Here is a 22,798-nt window from a genome sequence, read left to right as displayed (position 1 = left end):
GGACTCCATGGCTCTCAGGGCCACAGCTGAGTCAGTGAGGGGTGCCAGGGAGTGGAGGCTCGGGCTCCGCCGGAGGGAGGGAGGGAGGTCGGTTCGGTCTGGAAGGGCCTCAGGCGCCCTGGCGAAGCACACGGCTCCACCCAGCAGTCTCACTGGGTCAGGTTTCTCTGTTTGCTCTAAGGAAATGAAAACTTTAAGGAATTTACCTTAAGCAAATACAGGCTTATGTGGAAGGGTCTTCCCCGGGGCATTATTTATAGTCATTAATCCCAAGAAATAATTTGTGTCCAACAGAGGAATGCAAAACTGAGGGTACGTCTGGTAAGAGAGGATCACACAGCCACAGGTTCAACCCTGGGCTCTGCTCTCGTTTAACTGTGAGCCCGGGCAGAACCCATGAGCCTCTCTCCTTTGTGAAGTCTGGATATTTGGGGCACCAGCCTCGTGGGTGGTCAAGTGAGTGATGTCGGCAGTGCCCGGCACAGTCCAGAACAAGGGCTCGTTGGACGTTCCCATCCCTGGTGGTGGTGGCTGGTGGACATCGTGGGTGTGAGGAATATTTAATTTAATGCCCAGGAATAAGTGAAGCATGTAACTTTGCACGATACACATGTCATTACGGATCTCTAGTTTTCTGTGCAGAGATAAAAGGTCTCTGGGGACAAGACTGTAGGTGTATTTTTCTCTTTATGGTTTTCAGTATCTTCCAGGTTTTCTCTGTGGGCCCCTCAGTAGTAAAAAGCATATGTATACACATGTCAAAGCTATCAAAACGTGCACTTTAAATATGTGCAGTGTAGAATATGTCAGCAGCAGCTCCACGAAGCTGTGAAGACAACAGACAACAGATCCTCCTCCCTCTGGCCCCGTGTCAGGGTGCCAAGGAGTGTAGGGCAGGCATGTGGGCAGCGGCCAGGGCTGCCAACGGGAGGCTCCTCTCCACCCTGGGGGCTCACATGCAGTAGGGGCTGCATTAGCCAAGATGCCGAGCAGACTGAGGGGTCTGGGAGAGGCAGAAGGTGCTCCCACCACAGTGGCTGCACCTTGGGTTACAGGTGTCGTGGCTAAATGCAGCGAGATGGACACTTGGCCAACAAAGTGGTGTCCGTCATTGGGGCTGTAGAGGAGCGAGTGGATGAACCTGTGGGCGTGGGGGGCAGGGGCCTCAGTCCTGAGTACGGATTGATAAAGGAGCTAAGATGAGGAGAAGGCCCCGTAGGCTGCAGCGAGAGCCTGAGCTCCAGCACAGAGAGATGAGTTTGCATGGTGCACTCATCCACGGGGCTGGGGTAGGAAGCAAGCAGTGCACAGGGGCAGGAGGCCGGAGTGGGCCAGGGTGGAAGGATGGAGAGCCGGGATGCAGGCTGGGGGACAGGTGGCGGGGAGGGAGTGGAAGATGGCTAACATCCCAGGGTCTAGGAGAGTACGGGGGGCAGGGAGGAAAGTGTCTGCCCTGGGATGGGAGGCTGGTGGGGCCAGCGCCTAAGAGGTTGCCAGAATGGGTCTTTCAGGAGGGACTTGTTGGGTGAGCAGCGGTGCTGGCCTCGGAGGGTGGGCAGGTCTGGAGTCCTGGAGCAGGGCAGCCTGTGGAGAAGTGTGCCGGCTTGCGTTTGGTAGCTGCGTGGCTTTCAGAAGTCCCTCATTCTCCGTTGGCCTCAGTTTCCTCATCTGTTGGTTGGGGACAACATCAGCACCGCCTGTTTTCAGGCTCTGCTCAGTAAATGGAGCTGTCAGTGTTGAGTAATGGCGGCTTCCTGTGCATGCCCTAACATGTGTTTTCCTTTCTGGCCTTTCAGATCGCCACTGTCCTGACCTCGCAGAGCCCCTCTGTCCTCCTCACTTTGGTAAGTGACAAGTGCCTGGGACCAGGCTGTGTTTGGGCATGAGGAGGGGCCGTAGGGAGCCACTGACCTCTGCAGAGGTCAGAGCTGTCTGGGAGGGTTGAGAAACCAGCCGGAACGGTCATTTGTGATAAGTAGTGACATCTCCTCAGTCTGAAAGGCTGAGACACACCCAGTCCAGGACCACGCCCTCGATTCCCAGTCTCCCTGGGATGCGTGTGTCCTGTCTGCTGTGGACACAACACCATACCCACTCCAAGGGCTAAAACCCGGCTGGAGGATGTGTTTGTGTCGGGCTGAGCTTGTGGGACTTGTGGATGTAGAATATCAATTTGCTTCCGTCCTGTGTCTCCTCCGTTGTTAATTGAATTTGAAACACACACCCCTGGCGCCTGCCTCGAGGGGGCTGGGCAGCACGCCATCGGGTTTTGAATGCGGGGTCTGAATGACTGATGGCTGCCGCAGCCTGGGGCCCGGCCGGGCTGCGCAGGGACCCCGGTGCCCTCGCGTCTGCGGGGGCTCCCGGGCTGGGGAAGGACGCATGAAAGAAGGCTGCTTTCTTGTACTTCTTTGCCCTCGGGGAGCTTCAGACATGAAGAGTGTAAAACCCTTCTTTCCTCTCAAAGTGACCCCTCTCTCCTTTGTTAACTAACTGATCTTTACCGAAATCGCTTTTCCTGGTTATTTTTGTGAGCGCTTCACGTGGTCTCCTTTTCCTGCTCTGCTGTTCTGACAGCTGAGAAGGAAGGCTCCGTGAGGTGACTGTGGTCACAGACGGGTCCGGTGTGTTTTGCTGGGGCGGCGGGGGTGGGGGTGGGGTGTGGTCCATTGGATGCTGACCTGCAGTTTCTGGGAAAGAAGGAGAGTTTAAAATGCCTTCCCTCTCTGAGGATGGCACACTTTTTTCTAAATCTTTATCCCTTTTTGTTTATCTTTGCTCCTGTCCAAGTTCCACCCGGAGTCTCCTCACGATTAGGGAAGGGAGAGAATTGTAACATTGCATCTCCAGAAGGCCGGGATTTGACAGAGCCCCTCGGGAGAGTCCGTGGAGAGTGCGTGCACACACGTGTGTGTGAGATGGGGCCAGCCTGGGAGAGCGGACCGCTGGTGGCCTGGCCCCGCTCCTCTTGCCCAGCCCCACCCCCTTCCCTGCCTGAGCAGCTGACCCAGTGTCTACAGCAGACTCTGACGGAGGACGACTTGTTCTCTGCTTTTCAAGATGCAGCCGAAAGGAGGGCCTGCCCTTGTGCTGGGGCCCGGCCTGGCGTTACCCAACACGAGGGAGGAACGGCGTTGCCAGGCCACCGGGCCGGGTGGCGACCCCAGGTTCTTCCCCAGTCCTGAGCCTGGCTGGGGAGGCAGGCGCTCCAGTGTGCGTGCTGTAGGGATCCCTGCAGCCCTGCGTGTGCCCTCACGCTCTCTTTCTCTCCCCAGCGCGGCGTCAACACCGACAGCGGCAGTGTCTGCAGGGAGGCCTCCTTCGAGGGCATCAGCAAGTGAGTCGTGGGGCCCGGGAGCTGCCTTTCTCCATTCTCCACGGCTCGCACCTTCGCCGGCAGCCCTTTGCCGGTCTACAGCCTAGACACAAAACACAGAAACAGGAGGATGCCCAAGGAGGGTCAGACTGGGTGTTTTGAAGAAATGCTCAGAAAAATAACTTGCCTACATTCACGTAAAGTTTTGCTTTAAGGAGCAGGAGCCACTTCTGTTTGGAGCGCCGTAACAAAAGTGCAGGCTCGCCGGGTGCATAGGGAGCCCTGGCCACTGTGTACGCAGTGGCAGGACTCCGCCTGTGCTGCGGTTCTCAGACCTGCTCTGGACTCCGTGGTCTTTGTTCTTGTCAACCCCTTTTCCTCACTCCCAGCCCCCAAACTCTCCCAGCCCTGCTTGCAACACCCCCCGTGCCTCCCCTGCCCTAGACCCAGACTGGGACCCCCTTACCTGCCTCACTCCCCAGTCCAGCTCCAGGCCTAGCCCCACCCCAAGCCCTGTTTTCTATGCTAGGTCTCTCCAGGCAGGAGGGCAGCCCCTCACCCTCCTGGCCACCCTCACGCTCTGTCCCCTGGAGGGTGTGTGTCTGGACTGGGGCAGGTTGGCCCTGAGGTCTGTGGTGCTAGCCCAAGGCTACAGCGGGTAACCCGGGCTGTGAGGGGGAGGGCGCACCTGCTCCTCCAGGCTGCCTGGCTGGACCGCTCCCAGCTGCCTCCTGTACCTTGATCACAGCCCCTCCCCCACCACACTTACTCTGCACCATTGCATCCTCTCCCGTCCTTTGTCCTTTGGTGGACCGAGGCAGCAACAGAAGAAGTGCCTTATAATTATGTATGAGCCTGAGCCACAGGAGTTTGTGTGTATGTGTGATGTAGGGGTGATTAGGAAGGATTATGAGCTCATAAATATGGATCACTCTCCCTGTGATAAGAGCAATGGGCAGGGGGAGCGGGTGTCAGGTTTGCCTCTCTTCATTGCTCAAATCTCCGCATCCTCTTGGGGTTTTTCCCAGAGCAGCCATGCCTCCCACTCTGCCAGCAATTAGCCCAGCTCATTGAAATGCTGGCTGTGGACCCGCCGTCTTTCCCTCAACCCTTGGAGAGTGTGTGTGTTGGGGGGCATAACCCGCTGCCACCTGGCCTAGGCCAGGCCCCCCGTGATCGCCCCGCACTGCCAGGTGCCTCCGCCAACACCATGCAATGGCCCTGTGGTCCATGGGCTGGCCTTTCCAGCCTCTGCTTTGTTCTCTGCCTTGAGGGAAGGGCCCTGAGCTAGGAGGAGGGAGCCCTGATGGCACCCTTGCTGGCCAGCTCTGCGACCCTGTGTAGAAATCGCCCTTTGAACCTCGGAGCCCCCAAGGGCAGCACACTCGGACTTGTCAGGGGCGTGAAGCGAGGGCCTTCTCCTCCGGAGCCTGGGGTGGAGCCGGTGCTCAGTAAACGGGCTCGCAAGCAAACCCCCCTCCAGCCCGCTGCCCCTCTGAGCCTCAGTCTCCCTGTTTGTGCAGTGGGCCAGGTGGACCCAGGTGGATTACAAGACTCCTGGTGCCGGTGAGCCTTGGGGGGCTTGGAGGCCGTGGGCTGCCGCCTGCAGAGGTTTCTGCTGCAGAGGATGCCTACTCAGCACCCCAGAAACAGGTCTGGTGGTGGTGTGGCCGTCCTGGTTCTTGGGGGGCTCAGGATGTAGCCCCTGAGAGCAGAGTGCTGCTAGCTGCCCCCTGAAGTATCCTGGAGAAAGGTGGGGTTGGGGTCCCCAGGGACGTCATCACTGTCATCCCCACCCCCCGGGAGTAGTCCTGCCCTGATCCCAACCTCTGTTCCCTTTGCTCCCTGGGTCTCTGTGGCCCCTGCCGAGGGCCCAGAGGGTCCTGTGCTTGTCAAACCCCCACCCGCTTGGTCAGCACTTGGGAGGCGGTTTAGAGAACCAGGAACTGCCCTAACTTTGCACATTCTCCCCAGGCCCTGGGACGGCCCCTCTCCAACCCAGGCTCTGGTCCAGAGGGGTCCAACTTGGGGTGTTCCCGAGCCCCTCACTGCTGAGCCGGGGATTCTTTCCCACATTGATGTGTGGGGCTTGGCTTTCCGACTTGGCTGACGTACTGCATGTGGGACCCCCCTCCTATGTGCCCCTGTGCTTTGGGCTCCCCCAGTCTGCTTGTGCTCCCGCCTCTCCTGTCCCCCGGAGGCTAGTGCTCTGTGCCTCCCTCTGCCCCACCCCAACTGTGGCAGTACAGCTTCACCCCCACACCCCGACTCTGCACACCCTGGGCACAGACCCCGGCTCCAGCTGCCTGCCAGTGCCTTCCACCCACTCTAGCTGCCAGCACCCCACCTCTGTGCCGGGTGGGGGAGGCCCCTGTCCTTGAGGGCCACTGTGCCTCCGCGGCGTGTTCACCCGGCTGCCACGAGCAGCTCCAGCTGTTTGGTGGGGATAATAATAGCCTGTCCCCTAAGCAAGATGAATCTTGCTGTCGTCCTACTTTCTGCTCAACTGCTTTTACCACAGGTCACTTCTCACTGCCCTGATGAAGTGTGTTTTTCCTGGAATTTTGGGCAATTTGGGGGTTGGGGCCCTTTTGAAATTTTCTCTTATCCTCACCCAAGGACGTGCTTATTGATTTTTTTAGAGAGAAGGGAAGGGAGGAAGAGAGAGAGGGAGACAACCATCGATGTGAGAGAGAAACATCAATGGGTTGTCTCTCACGCATGCCCGACCAGGGACTGAACCCACGCCCTAGGCAGGTGCCCTGACTGGGAATTGAACCTGCTACCTTTTGGCTTGTGAGAGGACACTCCAACCAACTGAGCCACACTGGTCAGGGCCCCTTTGAACTTCTCTGCAACACCTTCCATCCTGGATCCTTGATTGACCTGCTTGAGCAGAAATTCAGGTTTGGCCCCTCGGTGTGTGCTGATGAGCCGTCCCGGGCAGCTTCCGGCCTTTGGCCTGGGGAGAGGAGGGACTCGGGGAGAACAGTAGCCTCACTGTCCACTCGTGCCAGACCCTCTGGGACCCGGTCCAGCTGGGTGAGTGGCCTGTGACCTTTGACGTGTGGCTTCTCGGGTTGACTGCCTTGGCTCCGTCACGCTTGGGCTCAGCCATGGTGGGGCTGTGGGTTTGGTCCTGGGAGACCTTGGGCTTTCCTCTGCCTTCCCACATCAGGACCTGCTGCCAGCAGCAGGGAGGGTGCCCCGTCTTGCAGCAGTGGGGTTGGCAGAGGACCCGGGGCCGAGGGAACAGAGCCAGAGATGGGGTGGGCATGGTGGACACCCACTAGGATCTCCCCATGGCCTGGGCTCCCTGGACTCAACGGGTGTGGCTTTGTCCTCCCTGGGGAACCAGGGGTGAAGCGAGACGGTGGGGATGGTGTGCCGGCCTCAGGCCAAGTTTGGGCTTTGGTCCAGGCCGTGGCTCCCACGTGGCTGGATTGGAGCAGGGACAGTCCCCAGAAGAGGTGCAAAGAGCAAGCCTCTGTGGGCTCTGGCTGGAGGATGGGGTCAGGTGCTCATGGTCAGGGCCTGGGGAGAGCATGGCTGGCAGGTCCGAGGCTCTGGGGCCAGGAGGAGTGGGGGTCGTGTCTGCTCTGTAGCCCGGAGGGCCCGAGGCCTCCTCCCATGGGCTTCACCCAGTGGCGGCCTGGAACAGTTGGTTGCTGCAGCCTGGGGGCAAAGTCAGCCAGGAGGAATCTTTGTTAGCACCTGGGGAGGTGGACTTCAGAGCAGATTTTCCTGAGAGAGAGATGCTGGCCATGTGGTCTGGGGGGGCCCAGGTGGCCTGAGCTGAGATCGCTCATCCGTCGGGTTTGTGCAGCTTAATGGGGGAGCCTCCCTGGCATGGAGCCCCCTCCAAACCAGGCAGACTTTGTACCCAGGGGCCATATGGGGGTGGAGGGTGTGAGTGACACAGAGCTGCTTCATACTGTTGTCTCACAGGAATGTGGTCGGTATTTGGCATCAGCTGCTTATTCAGAATATACCTATTTTTTATCTTTTGGCATTTATTTAAATTGCCTTGCGTATTTGAAGACTATTGGTTACAAATTAGTTCTATTTAAATAAGCAGTTAAAAATGAAATTGCTAAATTTGGGAGCTGTTAACGCAGGAATATTAATATTCAAAGATGTGAATTTTAAAACCCAGGAAAGAGAGGGACATTATTAAAACCTGACAATTACGGCAAAATGCTGGTCTGTGGTGCAGGGACCTCGGCTTTCTGATCACCGCTAACGTGTGTATCAAGTTAGTGCAGGATTGGGCTTCTCAGCAAGGCCCGAAGTCTCTCTGTGAGGGGGTGGGTCCCCAAGGGACAAGAACCGGCCTCGGCCCCAGGAGGGGGAGGAGTCGGGGGTCTCCCAGGGCCTGCTTTTTGGGTTACAAACTGCAGAAGGCCAGGGCAGCCCACGCTATTTAACCCTGCGTCACCCAGACCACGGTGCAGCCCACCGGGGAATTCCCCTGTGCTTTTAGGGCACCCCCCACTCGCAGGCTGCTGTTTGCTGCTGTTTTACACAGTTACACGCTCGTCATAGAAAATGCCAAGTAGCACAGCAGCAAAAGCGAGGAATAGCGGAATTTTATAGCCCTGAGTTAGAGTCTGTCAACTCTGCAGGGAATGTCTTCTGGACTCTTCTGTGTGTGTCTGCAGGTGTTTCTCTGTCTGTGTTTTGTGTCTGAGTGTGCATTTGAGTGTATGTGTTTCTGTATGTGTATGTATTTGGGCGTGGATCTTTGCATGTTAGTCTGGGTATACCTGTCTGGTGTGTGTGTGTGAGTGTGCCTGCATGTCTCTTGTGCCTGTGTGCTGGAGTCTGTGTGCATGTATGTGTGTGCCTGTAACTATGAGTATACATCTCTGTGCATCCGTGTGTCTGAGTGTATCTGTTGCACACACATCTGTGTATTTGTATGCTCCCCTTTTTTGAGTGTGTACGAGTTCATCTTGGCTGTTGTTTTTGTGTTCACATTATCGGGGGGTGTGTGTGTGTGTCTGTGCTGGGTCACTTTGCTGCCCGGGTTTGTGGGTGTGTGTGTGTACACACACATACATTTCGTGAAGTGAGATTTAACTGGTGGGTTTGGCTGTTGAGGAGATAAGCCGTTGCTTTTCCTAATGTCAAAGTGACATTTGGCAAAATGGGAGGCAGTCTGTGTTGTCGTCTTGATTTATGTCATCTGCTGCTCTGTTCTTCGTGCCGAACCGTGTTGGCTGTCTGCGGTCTCTTTGGTATTTCACAAGGAGGGCTTTGATTCTGCAACATGTTGGTTGACTTTGAATTAAGTAGGCTTATTTGCGTGGTTAGGAATCCCAAAGCTGTGGCCACCAGCCTGCCCGTACCCCTTCTCTCTTTTCTCCCTGTCGCTGAGCTTCCTCGTCCGGCTCGGCCAGCTCACAGCTGTGGTGGTAGGGGTTGTTTTCAAGTCCCAGCAATGAGGCCCTGGAGAGCCCCTGGTTGGTTACAGGCCAGCATGCCCCGTGTGTGACATTCTGACCCAGGATGTCACAGGGCTGAGGATGCAGAGGGGTGAGAGCTTGCCCAGCTTTCTCTGCTGAGTCCTGTCCTCTGTGCTGGGCCATGTGGCACTTCCCCACTGGTCTCACTGGTAGCTTGAGCTGTGGACCACACCTGACACAGAGCGTCAGGAATGTGCCCCAATCTGACCCTTTTATTTATATTCTGGTGTCCCCTTTTCAATTATGTCCATCCTATCAAAGAACAACTTTTGAGTTTATAGATTTATCCTTATTGTATGTTTGCTTTTTTTAATGAAAAATAGAGATATTTACTTTTTAATATATTTTATTGATTATGCTATTATAGTTATTCCATTTCTCCCCTTTATTTCCCTCTGCCTTTAACCGCCCCTCCCCCCCCACCTTAGTTCATGTCCATGGATCATACGTATAAGTTCTTTGGCTTCTACATTTCCTATACTACTCTTAACCTCCCCCTGTCTATTTTCTACCTACCACTTTATACTCTTATTTCCTGTGCCTTTTCCCCCTCTCTCCCCAATTCCCCTCCCCACTGATAATCCTCCATGTGATCTCCATTTCTGTGAGTCTGTTTGTATTCCAGCTGTTTACTTAGTTTGTTTTTCTTTTATGTTCAGTTGTTGGTAGTTGTGAGTTTGTTGTTTTACTGTTCATAGTTTTTGATTTTCTTCTTTTCCTTAGATAAGTCCCTTTAACATTTCATATAATAAGGGCTTGGTGATGATGAACTCCTTTAACTTGACCTTATCTGGGAAGCACTTTATCTGCCCTTCCATTCTAAATGAAAGCTTTGCTGGATAGAGCAATCTTGGATGTAGGTCCTTGCCTTTCATGACTTGGAATACTTCTTTCCAGCCCCTTCTTGCCTGCAAGGTTTCTTTTTTTTTTTTCAAAATCTTTTTTAAAAGATTTTATTTATTTATTTATTTATTTATTTATCTTTAGAGGAGAAGGGAAGGAGAGATGGAGAGAAATATCAATGTATGGTTGCCTCTTGTACATCCCCTTTTGGGAACTGGCCTGCAACCCAGGCATGTGTCCTGACTGGGAATCGAACCATGATCCTCTGGTTCACAGGCCCACGCTCAATCCACTGAGCTATACCAGCCAGGGCTGCAAGGTTTATTTTGAGAAATCAGTTGGTAGTCTTATGGGCACTCCTTTGTAGGTAACTGTCTCTTCTTCTCGTGATGCTTTTAAGATTTCTCCTTATCTTTAATCTTGACTAATATAATTATGATGTGCCTTGGTGTGTGCTTCCTTGGGTCCAACTTCTTTGGGACTCTGAGCTTCCTGGACTTCCTGGAAGTCTATTTCCTTTGCCAAATTAGAGAATTTCTCCCTCATTATTTGTTCAAATAAGTTTTCAATTTCTTGCTCTTCCTCTTCCCCTTCTGGCACCCCTATGATTTGAATTTTGCAACATTTAAAATGGAGGTTCCTAAGCCTCTCCTCATATTTTTGAATTCTTGTTTCTTCATTCTGTTCTGATTAAATGTTTATTTCTTCCTTCTGGTCCAAACCATTTATTTGAGTCCTGGTTTCCTTCCCTTCACTTTTGGTTCCCTGTACATTTTCCTTTATTTCACTTTTCATAGCCTTCACTCTTTCCTCTCTTTTTCGACCATACTCAACCATTTCTGTGAACATCCTGATTACCAGTGTTTTGTACTCTGCATCAGATAGGTTGGCTATCTTTTCATCACTTAGTTGTATTTTTTCTGGAGCTTTGATCTGTTCTTTCATTTGGGCCATATTTCTTTGTCTCAGAGCACTTGTTACGATATGAGGGGTGGAGCCTTAGGTATTTGCCAGGGTGGGGCAACCCACGTTGCTGCATTTGGTTGTGACGCTGCATGTGGGGCAGGGGTCTGAGAGGTTGCAGTGCTGCTTGCTCCACCCTGTGCCAGTTTTCAGTCACCTCCTCTGCTACATATAAGCAAATTGGGCCTTTCTGGTGCTGAGTCCTGGGTGGGTGCATTTGTGTATGCTTTAGGACCCTGTGGGTCTCTCCAATGAACTTTCCTGTGAGGCTGGGAGTTTCTCCTGCTGCTGCAACCCCCACAGATTTTTTTAGTCTGAGATTTTGAGGCTTTATTTCCCCACACTGGAACCCGGGGTTTCGAGGTCTGTCTCGCTTCCTAGTTGTTCCTCCTGGTTTATCTGCATACATATTTGGGACTGTTTGCTCTGCCAGCTGAACACCTTACCCGGTCCATGAGCTGTTACCTTGCCCACCCCCGTCCTCCAGCCACTGCCTTGTAGGGAGTCCTCTCCACCCGGCTGCCCATCTCCGCCCCTCCTCCCGGTCTGGATGAATGTTTCTTCTTTAACTCCTCGTTAACTCCTCGTTGGACTTCCATACTGTTTGATTTTTCTGGCAGTTCTTGTAAATTTGCTTTTTATTCCATTGATTTCTGCTGTTTTTAATTTCTTTGGAGTTTTTTTATGTTCATTTGTTCTTTGGCTCCTTGAGAAAGAAGGAAGGGACATTCTTTTGATGGAGCTTAGATCTTGTTCTCAGGGTTCTTTTCCGCTAAATAGCTGTATTTCAATGGTCATATTTTATGTTTTTATTTTCTAATTCCATTATTACGTCTTTGAACAGTGGCTATTTAGAAATCTTAATTTCCAAACAATTTGGGATTTATATTCTTTCTGTTACTGGTTTCAAGTTTATCATATTTTGCTATATATAACGAGCACTCACATTTTTGACCTAAACTTTCAGGAAAAAAATCTTTCATTTCGGCCTTTAAATCTAATTGTTTATTTATTTTATGTAGAAACAGAACTGATTATTGTGTTTCAGGGTATTAGTTTGCATACAGATATCCTTATTGCTTTCTAGAGTTACACTTAATGCATAAGTATAAATAAAATAATTTAAAACATTTATATAGATATGGAATTTTTACTACCCATGTATAATGTGCACCCTTATTTTTCCCTCAAAGATTTGGGGGGAAAAGTGCACATTCTACATGTCAAAATATGGTAATTCTACTGTAATCAGTAAACATTGTCTGTAGTTCATCAGTTTGAAGTTTGTTAAAATTCCAGCGTATGATCATTAAGATGAGTGTTTCTTGGGCACTTGAAGAGCGTGTATTGTGTAGTTGTCAGCTGTAGTGCTCTGTATGTCAGTTAAGTCGGGTTGATTAATCCTAATTGTTTGTATCTTCTGCATCTTTCCTGATTTATCTGCTTGTTCTATCACCACAGAGGTGTGAGCCAGTCTCAGACTTTGCTTTGTGGGTTTCTTTCTTTGTGGGACTTTATTGAAGTAAAATTTACACTCAGTACAATTCCTTATGTGCATAATTCAGTAAGTTTTAAAAATAGCTTTATTGGAATATAATTTATATACATTACAGTTGACCCATTAAGATGCACAATTATATAGCTTCTGTATGTTTATAGGTTTGTGCAATTATCATCACAGTCAGTGTTAGAATATTCTCATCATCCCCAAAGGAACCCTATACCCATTAGGAAGTCATCCCCATTCCCCTAGCAACCACCAATCCACTTCCTTATCTCCATGGAGTTGCCTATTCTGGCATTTGATATAAATGGAATCATGTAATATGGGTCCTTTCATCTCTGGCTTCTATCATTTAGCATGTTTTCAAAGTTCATCTATGTCGAAGCATGAAACAGTTTTGCTCATTTTTATGGCTGCAAAATATTGCAGTTGGTAGATACCTACCACATTGTGTTTGAATGTTTATCAGTCGATGGATACTTGTTTGCTTCCACCTTTTAGCTGTGGAGAAGAATGTTGCCGTGGGCGTCGATGTACCAGTCTCTGTGTACACTGAATATATATACTGACTCTATATTCAGTTCCTTTGTGTATATACCTAGGAGTGGAATTTCTGAGTCTCATGGTAACTCTGTGTTAAACTTTTTGAGGAATTGTCAAACTAGTTTCCAAAGTGACTGGACCAACTTATATTCCTTCCAGTAACGTCTGAAAGTTTCAGTTTCTTCACAGCCTCACCAACACTTGTCATGATCTGTCTTTTTTATTGTGGTGTGTAAGTAGCTGTGAAGCGGTATCTCAGTACGGTTTTTATTTGTATTTCCTTGGTAGCCTATGATGAACATCTTTTCTTGTGCTTATGTGCCATTTGTTGATCTCTTTTAGAGAAATGTCTATTTAGTTCCTTTGCCCATTTTGAAATTCTGTTGTAATTTTATTGGTGTATGGTGAGAGTTCTGTGTATATTCTGGATACTACACCATATAATTTCTGAAAAATTTTTTCCACTCTGTGTGCTGCCTTTCACTTTCTTGAAGCATCCTGGGATACACAAGAGTTTTTAATTTTGCTGAATCTAATTTATCTATTTTACCCCGGTAGTTGGTGCTTCAGGTGTCGTTTTCTAAGAAACTATTGCCTCTTTCTCCTAAGAACTGTATAGTTTTAGCTCTTATATTCAGGTCGTTGGTCTAGTTAGAGCTGATTTCTGTGTATAGTGTGAGGTAGGGATCAATTTTACTCTGTTCTGTGTGAATATCTGGTTGTTCCAGCTCCATTTGTTGAAAAGATGATGTTTTCCCTACTGCATTTTCTTGGCACCCTTGTCAAAGATCAGTTGACCAAGGACAAATATTGCATAATTCCACAGACGTGAAATAGCCAAGTTCGTAGAGACATAAAATAGAACAGTGGCGACCAGCAGCTGGGACAAACAAGTGCTGGGGAATTAGTGTTTGATGGGGACCGAGTTTCAGTCTGGTATGCGAGAAAGTGCTGGGGATGGATGGTGGTCATGGTTGCCCAATAGGGTGAGCGCACTTTAAGTTGCTGAGCTGCACACTTAAAAATGGCTGGAAGTACAGCTGAGGGGAGGAGTCAGTGATGTTGTAGCAGCAATGTGTGGTGCCAGGTGGGTGTCGGAAATATTGGGCTGAACACTTTGTAGAGTAGACGGCTGTCTAACCACAACGCTATACCCCTGAAACTAATACGAAATAATATTACTCGTAAGCTGTAATTGAAAAATAAAATTTAGAAATGGCTTGAATGGTGCATTTTATGTGTATGTGTATTTTACCACAGTAAGAAAAGTCAATTGCCTATAAATTTGTTTGTTTTTAGATTCTAAATTATATATATATGTACATATATATATGTACATATGTATGTATATATATATATATATCTTTATGCCAGTACCACACTGTCTTTATTACCTAGCTTTACGGTAAGTTTTTAAGTCAGAGAGTGTCAACCCTCTAATTTTCTTTTTCAAGATTGTTTTGGCTATTTTGGGTCCCTTGAATTTCCATGTAAATTTTAGGATCAGCTTTTCAGTTTTTGTAAAGAAGCCCGCTGTGTATCTAGTTGACATTGCATTCAATCTGCAGATCAATTTGGAGAGTATTATCGTCAATACCAAAATTAATTTCTCCAATCCACAAACATGGGATGCTTTTCTATTTATTTAAACTGTCTTTATTATTTTTTGAACAACGTTTTATAATTTTTAGTGTTTGCGTCTTGAACTTCTTTCATTAAAAGTTATTCCTAAGTACTTTATTCTTTTTGGTGCCACTGTAAACGGAATCGCTTTTTAAATTTCATTTCCAGACTATTTATTGCTAGTATGTGGAAATGTAACCGATTTTTTATATCTTGTAAACTTACTGGACTTGTTTACTAGCACTCCTATGTGTTTTTTTTTGGGGGGGGGTTGTGTGTTGTGTGTGTGTGGGGATTGCTTAGGTTTTCCATCTACAAGATCATGTCATGCACAGAGGTAGTTTACCTGCTTTCTGTGCCGTCTCCATGCCCTTTCTTTCTTTTTCTTGCCTGGTCAGCCCAGCTGGAATTCCCAGTAAAAGCGGAAGAGAAGCAGAGGGCGAGCACATCCTGCGCTTTTCCTCCTCTTGGGGGAAGGACTTTAGTCTCTGACCATCAAGTCTGATGTTAGGCGTGGGATTTTTATAGCTACGCCTTATCAGGTTGAGGAAGTTCCCTTCTCTTTCCAGTGTACTGAGTTTTTTAAATCACGAAAAGGTGTTGGATTTTTGTAAGATGCTTTTTCTACATCTATGTGGTTTTGTCCCATATTCTATTCATATTGATTACATGGATTATTTTTGTGTGTTGAAATGACCTTGTGTCCCTGGGATAAATCCCACTTGATCATACTGTGCATTTTGTTGGTGGTAAGTTCTGTTTGCTCGGATTTTGTTGAAGATATTTTTGTGTCTTTGTTTTTAAGGGGTTTTCATCTATGTTTTCGTGTGCTGTTTTTGTCTGGTTTTGGTATTAGGGTACTACTGACCTCATAGAATGGGTTGAAAGTGTTTCTTCCTCTTCTAGTTTCGGTAAGAGTTTATGAAGAATTGGTGTTAATTCTTCTTTAAATGTTTGGTAGAATTCATTAGTGAAGGCGTTTGATCCTAGACTTTTCTTTGTAAGTGTTTTGATTAGTAATTCAATCTTCTTATTTTTTTAAAGATTTTATTTATTTATCTTCAGAGGGGAAGAGAAGGAGAGAGGGAGAGAAATATCAATGTATGGTTGCCTCTCGTGAGCCCCCTGCTGGGAACTGAGCTGCAACCCAGGCATGTGCCCTGACTGGGAATCGAACCATGATCCTCTGGTTCGCAGGCCGGCACTCAATCCACTGAGCTACGCCAGCCAGGGCTCAATCTTCTTATTTTTTTATAGATCTATTTTTCATTTCTTCTGTATCAGTCTTGGTAGCTTGTGGCTTTAGGAATTTGTCCTTTTATTTCAGTTGTTCGATTCATTGCGATGCAACTCTTTGTTATATTCCCTCATAGCCCTTTGGTTTCTGTTAAGTCAGTAGTGGTACCCCCTTATTTACTCCTGATTTCCATAATTTGAGCCTTCTCTTTCTTTCTTGGACAGCCTAGCTAAGACGTTCAGTTTTAGTGATCTTTGCAAAGAACCAACTTTTGATTTCCTCTGTTGTTTTTCTATTCTCTATCTCACATATTTCTGCTCTAATTTTTATTATTTTGTTTTTTTATCTTCCTTCATGTTTAGTTTGCTCTTTTCCAGCTTCTTAAGGTACCAGAAATCTAGCCAGATCATTGATTTCTGGTAACTTTCTTCCTTTCTAATGTAACCGTTTACAGCTAGAAAATTCCCTTCAACCACTGCTTTAGCTCCATCCTATACATTTTGGTACATTGTGTTATGATTTCCATTTGTTTCATAGTATTTTTAGTTTCCCTTGTGATTTCTTCACTGACCTGTTTATTGGTCCATATTTGGGAGTGTATAGTTTAATTCCCACATACTTGTGAAATTTCCTTCTGTTATTGATTTCTAATTTCACTGCAGTGTGGTTGGAGGACACACTTGGCATGATTCCAGACCTTTTAAGTTGGTTGGGAGTTATTTTATGGCCTAACATGTGACCTATTCTGGAGACTGTTCCATGTGCCCTTGGAAAAAAGGATTATGCTATCGGATAAAGACCGTTAGGTCTAATTGATTTATAATGTTGTTTAAGTCTTTTGTTTCCTTGTTGATCTTCCATCTAGTTGTTCTATTCATTACTGCAAAGTATTATAGTCTCCAACTATTGTTAAATTATCCTTTTCCCCTTTAGTTCTGTCAGGTTTTGACCTATATTTTGGGGCTATGTTGTTAGGCACCTATATGTTTGTAATTATTATATATACTTCATGAGTTTACCTTTTTATCAAAATGAAATGTTCTTTTATTGTAGTTGCTAAACTTTTGGTCTTAGGCTTATTTTGGCTGATGCGAGGAGAGCTATCTGAGCTCCTTTGGTTTCCGTTTGCAAGATGCAACTTGGCTTACAAGGGGGTTCTATCCCAGTAAACCCACTGCTAAGTTGGAAATATTGTAAGTTGAATATGCATCTAATATACCTAACCTACTGAACACCATAGCTTAGCCTAGCCTACTTTAAAATTGCTAAGAACACTTACATTAGTCTAAAGTTAGGCAGTTATCTTGAGTTTTTTCCTTGTTCTTTTATACCTTTCTTTCCCAAATAGATATGTATAACTTTTTTAAGAATTGAATTACATTGATTATGCTATTAGAGTTGTCCCAATTTTTCTCCCTTTGCCCCCCTCCACCCACCACCTCCATTCCCTCAGACATCCCTAACTCCATCATTCATGTCCATGGCTCATGCACATAAGTTCTTCGGCTTCTCCATTCCCTATACTGCACTTTACATCCGCATGGCTATTCTGTAACTTCCTGTTTGTCCTTCTTAGTCCCTTCACGTCTTCACTTATTCCCCCTTAACCACTTCCCATCTGTCAACCATCAAAATGCTCCATATTCGTGATTCTGTCTCTGTTCTTCTTGTTTGCGTCGTTTGTTTTTTAGATTCAATTGTTGATAGTTATTTATTGCTATTTAATTGTTCATAGTTTTGATCTACTTTTCATATAATTCCCTTTAACCTTTCATATAATAATGGTTTGGTGATGATGAACTCCTTTAGTTTTTTTCTTGCCCGGGAAGCTCTTTACCTGCTATTCGATTCTAAATGATAGCTTTGCTGGGTGGAGCAATGTTGGCTGTAGGTCCCTGCTTTTCATCACTTTGAATATTTCTTGCCTGTCCCATCTAGCCTGCCAAGTTTCTTTTGAAAAATCAGCTGACCGTCTTATGGGAACACCCCTGTAGGTAACTAACTGCTTTTCTCTTGCAGTTTTTAAGATTCTCTCTTTGGTATTTTAATTATGATGTGTCTTGGAGTGGGCCTCTTTGCATCCATCATCACTGGGACTCTCTGTGCTTCCTGGACCATGTTTATTTCCTTCACCAAATTAGAGAAGTTTTCTTTCATTAGTTTTTCGAAAGAGTTTCTAATTTCTTCCTCTTTTTCTTCTCCTTCTGGCACCCCTATAATGCAAATGTTGGACCTCTTGAAGTTGTTCCAGAGACTGCTTACATTCATGCTCCATGGTTTTTTTGTATTCTTTTTTGTTGTTGTTGTTCTGATTGGTTGGTTTTTGCTTCATTATGTTCCAAATCCTTGATCTGATTCTTGGCTTCATCCACTCTACTGTTGTTTCCCTGTAAATTGTTCTTTATTTCACTTATTGTAGCCTTTGTTTCTGACTGGATCATTTTTATGCTGCTGAGGTCCTCACTAAGTTCCCTGGGCATCCTCATAACCAGTGTTTTGAACTCTGCATGATTGCATATATCTATTTTGTTTAGTTCTTTCTCTGGAATTGTGTTCTATTCTTTCATTTGGGCCATGTTTATTTGTCTCCACATTTTTGCAGCCTCCCTGTGTTTTGTTTCCATGTGTTAGGTAGAGCTGCTTTGACTCCATATCTTGCAGTGTGGCCTGATGTAGTAGGTGCCCTATAGGGTCCAGTGGCGCAGCCTCCCCTATCACCCAAGCGGGGCACTTGAGGTACTCACCCTTTGTGTGGGCTGAGTATACCCTTCTCTTATAGTTGAGCCTTGATTGCTGTCAGCAGGTCAATGGGAGGGATTTACCCAGATCAGTCAGCTGCAAAGACTGTCTGTGACCACTGACCACCAACCTCCACCCTCCGTGGACGATCAGCTGCACAGGGGTGGGGTGGTGGCTCTCCAAAGTGGTCTGTAGCCGTCCACTGGGTGTGTTGGCCCTGGGGTTTCTTGGGTGGTGCAGGCCAAGGTCAGCCACCACCTGTGTTTTACCTGGGGCCACGCTGCCTGAGCTGTAAAGCAATCTGAGGTGAATGCTACTTGTGCTTGGCTTAGAGATTCCCAAGTGAAGCCAATCTGTGAATAAGCTGGTTGCTGCCGGGCCTGGGGCTTCCTGAGGCCAGCTGTTGCTTCTTTGAGAGGATTTAGGAAGTTGTGAAGCATAAGCTAACACGAGATTCATATGGAAAAGCACTTGGGTGGGCCTGTAAGTTGGGTGGGGCAGAGCCTCTGGGGGTCTCCAGGGTGGGCCAAACAGAGTTAGCCAGGTTGGTAGAGTCTCAGCTATGGGACCAGCCTACTGGATCTCTCAGGGAAGGGTTTAGAAAAGGGACAATGGCCTCTGCTCGCCTTGATGCCAGGTGCTTTAGTTTCTTACTGGTGCCTTTCAATCTGCTACCCCAGTGCTGGAGCTCAGAAGGAGTCAGTCTGAGTAGGTGAGTCCCTGTATGGGTTCTTTAAGAACTGCGTGTGGCTCCAGAAGTTTCTCCCACTGACTCAATCCCCACTGGTTCTTGCAGCCAGAAGTTGTGGGGACGTACCTTCCTAGCCCTGGCACCCTGGGCTAGGAGGCCTGAGAGTCTTTGCTCCCAAGATACCCCTTCCAAATTTTTGTCCGCCATATGTAGGTGAGGGACCAGCCTGTTCCATGTCTGCATCCCTCCTGCCAGTCTGGATGGATGTGGTTTCTTTAATTCCGTACTTGTCAGGCTTCCATTCAACTTGATTTCTTTCTCGTTTTATTTTACATTTTTTAAAGATTCTATTTTTTAAATGTTATTGTTCAAGTACAATTATCCCCCCTTATCTTGACTTCTGACGATTCTGAGTGAATGTTGTTCTATATTTCAGTTGTAATTTTGATGTGGTTGTACAAGGAGGCAGGCCATGTCTGCCTATACCACTATCTTGACAAGACGTTAAAAATCTACTTTGCTTTAACTCAACTTAATTTCAACAGTATACAGAAACTTGGCTCCTATATAGCTTCATTTCCCTTGTCCTTTATGCTGCTATTGCATATAGATCAATTGTTTGTGTATTTTCTGTTTATAAACACAGATTTACAATTATTGTTTTATGTAGTTGTATTTTAAGTTAGGAGAAAAAGGTATCACAACCAAAAAATACACTTACACTGTCTTTATACTTGCTCATGTCACTACCTTTACCAGTGTTCTTTTTTCTTCATGTTGATTTGAATTATTACTCTCTAATGTCTTTTCATTGCAGTTTGAAGAGTTTCCTTTAATAGGTAGGATAGGTTTCCCAGCAATGAATTCTGTTGGTTTTTGTTCATCTGAGACTGTTTTAATTTGTTTCATTTTTGAAGCACAGCTTTGCGGAATATAGAATCTTGGTTGACAGGGTTTTTCTTTCAGCACTTTGCATATGTCATCCCACTGCCTTCTGGCCTCTGTAGTTTTTGATAAGAAAGCAGCCTTCTATCTTATTGAGGATTCTTTGCATGTGACATATTGCTCTTCTCTTGATGCTTTCAAGATTCTTTGTCTTTCAACAGTTTGATTATGATGTGTCTAGGTGTGGATCTCTTTCATTTTATCTTACTTAGAGTTCATTTAGCTTTGTTATAGATTAATGTTTTTCATTAAATTGGCATAGTTTTAGGTCATTATTTTTTCAAATGTTCTTCTGATCCTTTCTCCTTTTCTTCTGAGACTCCCATTTTGCGGATGTCGCTATACTTGGTGGAAGAAGCTAAACTCTTGGCCTAACAAAGATGGAAGATGGCGGCTGGCTTCACAACTGGTTACACTTAGAGGACATGGCCTGGGCCACCTTGTTTGCTGCAAGAATAAACGGCAGGACTTCTCTGGGCCAGCGGGTCATTCAATTAAAGTTTATGAAGACATACACACCATGACTCTTGGTCGTGGTGTGTATGTCTTCAATGAGGTATTTCTTGCTGGGAGATGACAGATCATTGAACTAATGAGCTTCATTTGTTTTTTTCTCTGTAGGTTCAATGTTAACAACACTATTCTTCATCCAGAGATTGTGGAATGGTAAGTACAGCCTGTGGCTACAGTGGCCGTTGCTTGTGCTCAGGGAAGGTGAAAGACCCCGCTGTTCCTGCCCTGCTCCAACTCAGAGTGACCATCAGACAAGCCAGTTTCCAGAGCTTCTTCTCTTAGACCGTCTTCTTTGTTTTTGTTTGTCAGTTGGTTGGGGTTTTGTTGTTTTTTTTTGAAAGGACATGAGTCATTTGAATGTCAATTAAATTCCTCTTGTCTTTTCCTTTATTTTTAGTCTTTTAAAGCTCCTACTATAAATAAGCCAACCTTATGTAGCTCAGTTAAAGTAGATAGTGAGAAGAATAAAAATAAACACCATGTATAATCTTATTATCGAAAGGTAAACATGTTTTCCTCCTGCCGTGCATCTGTCTTGAGGAGCCGGCATCCTCGTATCCATGTCTTTATGTTGCCTACTTTCTTTCCTTGATGCTGGCAGCCCCTACCTGCAGCAGAACCCGTTTCCGGTTGGTCGAAGCAAAACAAGCTTTCTCAGGTTGGCCTCGGTGGACCCTGGGAGTGGCCCTCCATCCCTGGTGTGCCCTCCTAATCACTGAGTTTTCTTCCTGGTCACTGAGTTGCTCTTTAATGGCACCAAAACGTTTTCCTTTGTGATATGGCTGCACTTCCCATGCGTGTAGGGGGGAGGTAAGGCAGGAGGGCCTTTGCCACATCGTCCCCTGACAGGAAGGTGTGCAGACTCCTCACGTCTGATCTAAGGCCATACGGTCACATTTGTCCATCTAGTTGGGACAGCTCGCTCACCTAGTCTTGGAATTTGGAAACAGTGACCTAAAGAATGAGTAGGAGTTGGCCGGTGAGGTTGGAGAAAGCATGGAGCAGAGGAGAAGGAGTACAGTTTGAGGGACCACTTGTTCAACGGCTGGAGACAAGAGAAAGGGTCATGGCTTTGTGTGGCCAGCGTCTAGCCACACACCGGGGAAGTGGCTCCGGTGGGTGATTGGGGACTTGGTCCAGGGATGGGTCGGCTATGGTGTCAACTTAGACTTTGTCTTGAGAGTAATGGGAACCAAAAGAAGCCCTTGAAAGAGTTAAGCAGGGGAAGGATAGGATCGGGTTTGCACTCTAAAAAGTCGTTCTGGCTTCAGACTGAGACTCAGTTGCAGGGCGAGGGTGCGAACAGGCTGCCAGATAGGAGGCTATTGCAGGGCCTCGGGGGTAATGGAAGGCGGTGTGATGGAGTCGAGAGGAGCATTCGACGGATGAGTGAAGGGTGAAGTTCAAAGTGACTCTGGGTTTTTGTCCTGAACAGCTGGGGACAAAAGATGGGCATGGCTGGGCGGGGACAGATTCTCTGGCAGGTTCAGGACTTGTCTGGTGTGTGTCGATTCTGAGTCAGGTGCCAGTGGGAGAGAGGCCGGGCAGGAGTGAAGGTCTGGGGGCAGTGGGCAGGTGTTGGCGCCGCCCCCCCGGGAGCTGCAGGGCAGGCCCGCCAGCCTGGCTGGTCAGCAGCTCTGGGCCCGTCACAGCCACACCGACTGAGGGTGGGACCCGTGTCCTTCCAGTACGTGGCTGCCTCTTGTTTCTATAAAGGAACACGTACGTGGCCCATCGCCAACCCCCGCTAACAGAAGAGTAAGTCCTGGGATGGACGGAGTCCACTTACACCCCACACATGGCATTGCCTTGTGGCTGCGTAGAGTCGGACGCTTGAAGATGAGAGCTGAACTGTGCGCTCCAGCGTCTCTGAAGGGACGTGCCATTAGTCTGCCACTTCAGAACAGGCATGCTTTAATTCTAATGACATTTCCAAGGCTTGGAAGTGGATTCGGCGCTCGTAAGAACACCTCCCAACTTTATTAAAGCCAGCAGCAGAGAGGACTTATTTGGCATTTGATGGCAATAGAAGTGTTTTAGAAATGTCACGTTGTCCTTCCTGCCCCGGGGGTGTGTTTTAATAGTGGGTGCCGGAGTCGGCAGTGACGGCCGCACTCTCAGCGAGGAGAGCCCCGGTGGCCCTCCTCTAGTTGCTGTGAGAAGGAGTCTGGGTGGGACGGTGGCAGGCCCCTCATCTGCAGGGGGGGGGCTCTTCATAACCTTAAATTGTGACTCACTGCCGCATCTTTGGGCCCCTGGGTCCTGAGTGCTTCTAGCATCATCTGTCTCTAGGCCCATGGAGAGAAGCTGCCCAGTGTAATGGCTGCACCACCCCCTCGGGCAAATCTAAATTCTAACCCCAGCCCACTCCCCTTGGAAAGTCACGGAAGGGTGTTGAGCCCCAGACTGTCCA

The 22,798-nt window shown here is 47.6% G+C and overlaps 1 protein-coding gene across 2 annotated transcripts in view; it reads left to right on the top strand.

The window, feature by feature from the left end:
- PEPD (peptidase D) overlaps positions 1 to 22,798 on the top strand; it is a 114,224-nt gene that overhangs the window by 24,748 nt on the left and 66,678 nt on the right. For both annotated transcript variants that reach the window (XM_037030712.1, XM_037030711.1), the window contains exons 5-7: positions 1,797 to 1,844; positions 3,276 to 3,337; positions 20,494 to 20,538. In XM_037030712.1, the coding sequence (XP_036886607.1) occupies positions 1,797 to 1,844; positions 3,276 to 3,337; positions 20,494 to 20,538 (155 nt within the window). The remainder of the gene's footprint in view (positions 1 to 1,796; positions 1,845 to 3,275; positions 3,338 to 20,493; positions 20,539 to 22,798) is intronic.

The sequence above is a fragment of the Sturnira hondurensis genome, unplaced genomic scaffold (genome assembly GCF_014824575.4).
Source record: "Sturnira hondurensis isolate 20B ecotype Veracruz unplaced genomic scaffold, ASM1482457v3 Scaffold0020884, whole genome shotgun sequence".
Classification (NCBI taxonomy): Eukaryota; Metazoa; Chordata; class Mammalia; order Chiroptera; family Phyllostomidae; genus Sturnira; species Sturnira hondurensis.
The sequence above is the reverse complement of the archived record's forward strand: the minus strand, read 5'-3'. Positions and strand labels throughout refer to the sequence as shown.